The sequence below is a fragment of the Galendromus occidentalis genome, unplaced genomic scaffold (genome assembly GCF_000255335.2).
Source record: "Galendromus occidentalis unplaced genomic scaffold, Mocc_1.1 scf7180000077480, whole genome shotgun sequence".
Taxonomy (NCBI): Eukaryota; Metazoa; Arthropoda; class Arachnida; order Mesostigmata; family Phytoseiidae; genus Galendromus; species Galendromus occidentalis.
The window spans coordinates 851,130-856,524 of NW_003805468.1; the positions used below are offsets into that span (position 1 = coordinate 851,130).

A 5,395-nucleotide genomic window follows, 5' to 3' on the forward strand; every position below is an offset into this window, starting at 1 on the left:
TGGGTGAGGAACGATCAGAAGAACAATCAGCATCTAGATAAGTCTCACACAGAAGAGAAACGGAAATTCTCACGTATATAAAACGCGGCGTTCTCAACTTTCATCTATGTATACGGTAAGCTCACATCGAGCCGCCTCCGGACGGGGCGAATCAACCGGAAACCATCGCATGAGAAGAATGCTCGACAATCGTCGGATTCGGGAGAAGAAAAACGCGCATCGCTGAGCAGTGCGCCTTCAGCTTCCCGTGGGGGAGGCGAAGGAAGCTGAACAGCAATGCGCTACGGAGCCTGAATCTACAGCGACAGCTTCCGATGCCAGATCAGTGTGAACGGGCTCTGCAAGTGGCTCCGACGTCGTCGCAGCGGGTGGCTCCCTCCCAACGAGCAGCCGTGGTTTGGAAGGGTAGTTTCTTCTTTCCAGACAGTTTTGTTCACCGTAAGGTATAAATACAACCGGCTAAGCGATGGCTGACGGAAACTGATTGCAATGAGGTGTTTTGTGGTAGTTGCAGCCGTGGCGGTCGTCGCCGGTAAGTACATAGCCGGATTGGAGCCTTTTCTTTTCCTCGTCTCCCCGTAGCTCCTCCCGTCGTACACAGCCCGCCTATACCATCCACTCTCGTTTGTGTTGATGCCTTTCCCTATCGCAGCTGTTCGATTTCCCTCTTGGTGCCGAAGCTGGCTTCTATATTTTCATTTAACGTCCGACCGTTCGCTCGCACCGATCGTCGGATCGATCGGTGAAGCCAACTTCCTCCCAGTCATCGACTTCCGTCGTCTTGGAAAGCACAACGTGGAAGTTATCCCTTGATAATTACTACGATCGTTATAATCAGAGGCAAGACGGCACAAGCGTTTCCCGGCTCACGCTTCCGTTTCGAATAGCGGTTCACGGATAGGATACGGTTTCTGCCATTTTCGGCGTCGTAGGTGTCGGAAGACTCGGTCGTGGTCTTCCCCTTCGTTCAGCGTTCTAAGCCGCTCCGTCGGCTCGGCTACCATGTGACTCAATGTCCCCGGGTACCATTTGTCAATGGTCGGTTTCGGGAAGGCGCGCTCTCTCATTCGGACTCCGGGTTGACACCCGCTTATCTGGAAAATAATTTCACTGTGTTCTCCGGGACCGTCAAATTATCTGAAGTTTTCGTCAGGTTATGCCTAGGATCCCCGCCAGGGATGACCGAGACGAACATCCTGGCGAAGAACCCGATCATCTCCATCGTGTAATTTGAGATTTTGGGAGGAGCCTCCATCGGTGGAGTCGAGATCTTTTCGTGCATTCCATCGCGCGACTTTCTCGAAAACGAAGTCCTTGAGACTCGACATAGATTACGATATGGCAATGATCGCTCCTTGCCCTCGAGGCATGCATCCTCACGTTATCCCGATAAGGAGTCACGCTCGGATTTTAGTCGATACCATCGACATAAGCTCTGCGCTCCATCAACGGAAGAGCCGCCCTGGAGAAATGAGACACGAAACTTCATCAGTCATCAGCATGATACTGAAAGTGTCCAGCCTATTAGCCAACAATTGACATTGATCGTCAGCTAGATCGATGTCGCACGGCATGCTGGCAACAATCTTATCTTTCACTGACGTCGCAGCGGGAGGACTATGTCATAATATTGTAAATGATATTGTATTAAGGAGGCGTACGCCACGACCGCCCGTGCTGTCGCAGCGATCGTTGAGCCCTCGTTCCTCTCGTCCCCATGCCTGTCGATGATATTCAACCATGTCAAGGTCCTGAGAGTTTTTCTCTGCGTAATTAAAATATTTACCTCGAGGCGCGAACGGTCTGCCTGTGCGAGTGACCTTCGCTAATACCTCAAATATCATCGATGGACTGTTTATCGCAAGCGTTCAACGTCAGGAGGATTTCTCGCGGACATATCGGCGCTGCGATCAACTACCGATCGTGCTCCGGGTCAATTACTCGTGATTGAGCCGTGGGAATATTAGGGAACTCGATTTCGCTGCATTGAATGAACACGAAAACCATCGCGACGGTGATTTACTGGGAATCCGAGTCTTCCATTTGAGGAGCCGTTTCCCCACGAGGGGAATGTTGATAGACACTGTCTGCGAATCATCGGCGAGGCTGATAGATCGGTGCGGCCCGCCGGCCCCTTCCGCGAAGGTTTGCCTCTCCTACTTCACCCCGGGCTCTGCGGGAGTGCACAGTGCCGGTGCTCGTTTGGCAAACACGTGCCTGCAACATTCTACGTACGTAAATTTGCATGAAACAGGAGTCTCTCATTGATCACGTCAGCTGCCGCCGGATGACTGCCCTATACCTCCTGGAGCCAAATAGGGAACCGCGCAGCATGTAAAAACCCAGTCTCGATCTAGGTGTGTCCGAGCAGAGGGCTCGGAGAGCTCTTACATATCTGAACAAGCCGATGCTTTCATGTTGAGTCGCTTTTGACTGGCGATGAATAGGTCGAATGTCGAAACCTCGATTTCCAAAGCCTCGCTGTAAAACTCAAATCACTTTTAGACAATCAAAAATTTCAAAACACAGCGTCGGGGCCTTCGAAACAAGACCCTCCCAGCTTCCTGTGTCCCTTCTTTTTGTTGACGTCGTCCAAGTTTATTTTCCATTCTATGACAATAGATTTGAAGAAAGTCGTCGCGTCGACGGTAGCCGCCCGTTCAAAACTACACACGGAGCGCTCTAGAGCGGATTCATTCAGCACGTCGCTAGCGGATCTTTTTTCCCTGTCAAGTAGTCCTGGAATACTTTCCATGATGATAACTCGATTGAGAAATTGTCGAGTGTTACCAGCCGGGAATCTCCGAGAATCCGCTCCAGAATATCCCCGTCGCCGAGAGGCTGAAGCAAGAGAAAAGCCACAGCGGTACAAAGTTCTTGCTGAAAGGCATTGTTACGTCGCTGGGCCTCCTTGACAGATTTCTGGACGTTCTCCGATCACCGGGTCGGAACCGGGGCCCCAAGTTTTGAGGGCCTCCGATGTTGACCCCAGTCCGGGCCCCATGAAGTGGGTCACCGACACTTTCGCTGGGCTCTGGGCAGAGGCCTCCATGGGGCCTCAAGTGAAAGGGACCGTCGGCATCAGTTTAAGGGAGGGTGAACGGGTCCCCTGCCGACAACAAGCGCGATCCGCTTTAGAATGCATTGCAAAACTTCCCACCGGAAGCAACTGTCAGCCGCTAATATCAAAACCTTCCGATGCACCGGGCTGAATTCGAACATCTGTCCGAAGATTCGGACAGTCCCCCGTCAAGTCTCCCTATGAGCCGCTATGCATGTTTCGCCGGCCGTTACGCTAACTCGATATAGATCTCGGACCGCAGCCCAGACCGTAGCGTATGGGGTCCTCGGTTGGCATGGTGTGCCCGCTCCAGCTCAAGTTATCTGCTTCGTTGTAGCGTTTTCAAGTTAGGTAGTTACCTTGGATACACTTCGAGCGTGTGTCGGTTGTCAGCAAGCCGGCAAGCTCGGGTTTTCGCTCGCTCATTCTTCGAGGATAATTGAATTATCGTCGTCCGAGGAGCGGATATTGCTGCACAAAAGCATTGCGATAGCTTCAAAGGGTTTTTCTGCCCTATCTTCGAGATTGAGAGCTCCTCGATAACTTCCACGTCGGATCTTCTTCGGAAAGAGATGGATTGCTTCTCGCCAAGCTCTCCGCAAGCTCCTTATCGAAATCTCTGTTTCTAATTGATTTATTTTCCTCGTTCTGTTGCAGTGACGGCTCAGAGGGCGGCCGACAATAAGAACTGTAAGAAACCCGACGGTCTCTTCCCACACGACCAGTACTGCGATTACTACTTCGACTGTCAAAATGGAGAAGCTATTCTGCAGGCCTGCCCGAATGGTCTTGCATTCGCCGGAAAGAAGAAGGTTCGTACGGCGTTTCATACTCGAAAGCTCGTAAAACGCCTCGACGAGGCCCTATCGAAAATACAAATAAAATATATATTATGTTTCCTCCCTCCGCTCGACGTTAACAATCGTAAAACCATAGGGTCTGCTGGAAAATTGTGATTACCCTCACAAAGTGGGATGCCCTGACGAAGATAATCGGGTGATGGGCCAGAGTCCCGAAAGTTCCGACAACTGTCATTGGAAGTACGGAATTTTCGCTCACGCCACGTCTTGCACACGTTACTGGCAGTGCTGGAACGGCACCGCCACCAACCAACAGTGCCCATTCTCTCTTCTCTATAACGACGCCGCTCACGCTTGTGACTGGCCTGACAACGTTCCCGACTGCCAGAAGCATCGTGAGTATAGATTTGAAGTGTCTACGAATAAAAATTATCTACCTTGTTAGAAAAAAGAGGAAAATCCCAGAATAACGATCTCGCCTCGAATCGATATGAGTCCCGAAGCGTCGGCGAGTGCCGGATCAAGATAGTCAAACTGCAAAAAAAGTTTGCAAGGAAAATTCCGAAAAAAAAAACTCCCCGGTCGCGTGGATGACCCGCGAAAAATCCTGACGACCAGGATTCTCTCCATTTGTCCCAGAGCGCAACTATTCTCTCCGCTACTTTCAAGCTCCCATAAATGTCAGTGAGGGTAGACATTGACGGCCGATTCTCGTTGCTTTCCAGCCATCTGCAAGGACGTCGCGAACGGCCCAATCCCTATCGAGAAATCTTGCGCCCGTTATTGGCTTTGTGTCGGAGGATATCCTCGTCTCCAGCGTTGTTCCGCCGGTCTCGCTTTCAATGCTGAAACCCTTAAGTGCGAATTGGCCACAACAGTGGCTGGCTGCGAACCTCCTCCAGAGGCGCCCGAAGAGGATGAGGGAAAACCTCGTCCACCTCCCAGATCCGAGCCGGCTCAGCCTCGTCCCCAGCGTGGGCCTACCCGTCCTCAGCCGCAACCCCAGCCTCGACCCTCATCGCGTCCCCTTCAAGTAGCTTCCGTACAGCCCATCACGAGGCCACAAGCCCTCCCCCAGCCTCAGGCTCCTGTACAACAGGCGATTCCCGCTTTCCGACCCGTTGCCCAGACTGAGGCTCCTGAATACGAGTACGAAGATGAGGAAATCACTGAGACACCCACCACTCAGAGACCGCGTAGACGAAACCCTCAGTTCGGCTGAGCATGAGAAGTAGAGGAAGAGTCGGTGAGAAGAAGAAAAATAGGGGTTGAGCGAGAGCTCCGTGGAGAAAAACACACTCAGAAGGTCTTGCGGAACTTCGCCGTCCGCTCATGCCGGAGAGCTCTGAATTCAAAACTGTACATAGGAATGTTCGCCCTCGTTCTAAACGAAGCGAATTGCGAATCTCAAAGATATGCGCGAATCGCGATCGGGTATCAGATTTATATTATATAAAAACAAAATACAATAAATGGATTGAATTCTCGATTTTCCATACAAAATCGCATTTTCCCGAGAGGAATATTCCAACGC

The 5,395-nt window shown here is 51.5% G+C and overlaps 1 protein-coding gene across 1 annotated transcript; it reads left to right on the forward strand.

Annotated features, from left to right (window-relative positions):
* Window positions 1–481: 481 nt before the first annotated feature.
* LOC100899146 (protein obstructor-E) lies at window positions 482–5,099 on the forward strand. Its single transcript, XM_003745242.2, has 4 exons — window positions 482–532; window positions 3,719–3,873; window positions 3,998–4,256; window positions 4,587–5,099. Exons 1-4 carry the CDS (start codon window positions 490–492, stop codon window positions 5,081–5,083), a joined length of 954 nt encoding a protein of 317 aa, XP_003745290.1. The 5' UTR covers window positions 482–489; the 3' UTR covers window positions 5,084–5,099.
* The last annotated feature ends 296 nt before the right edge of the window (window positions 5,100–5,395 follow it).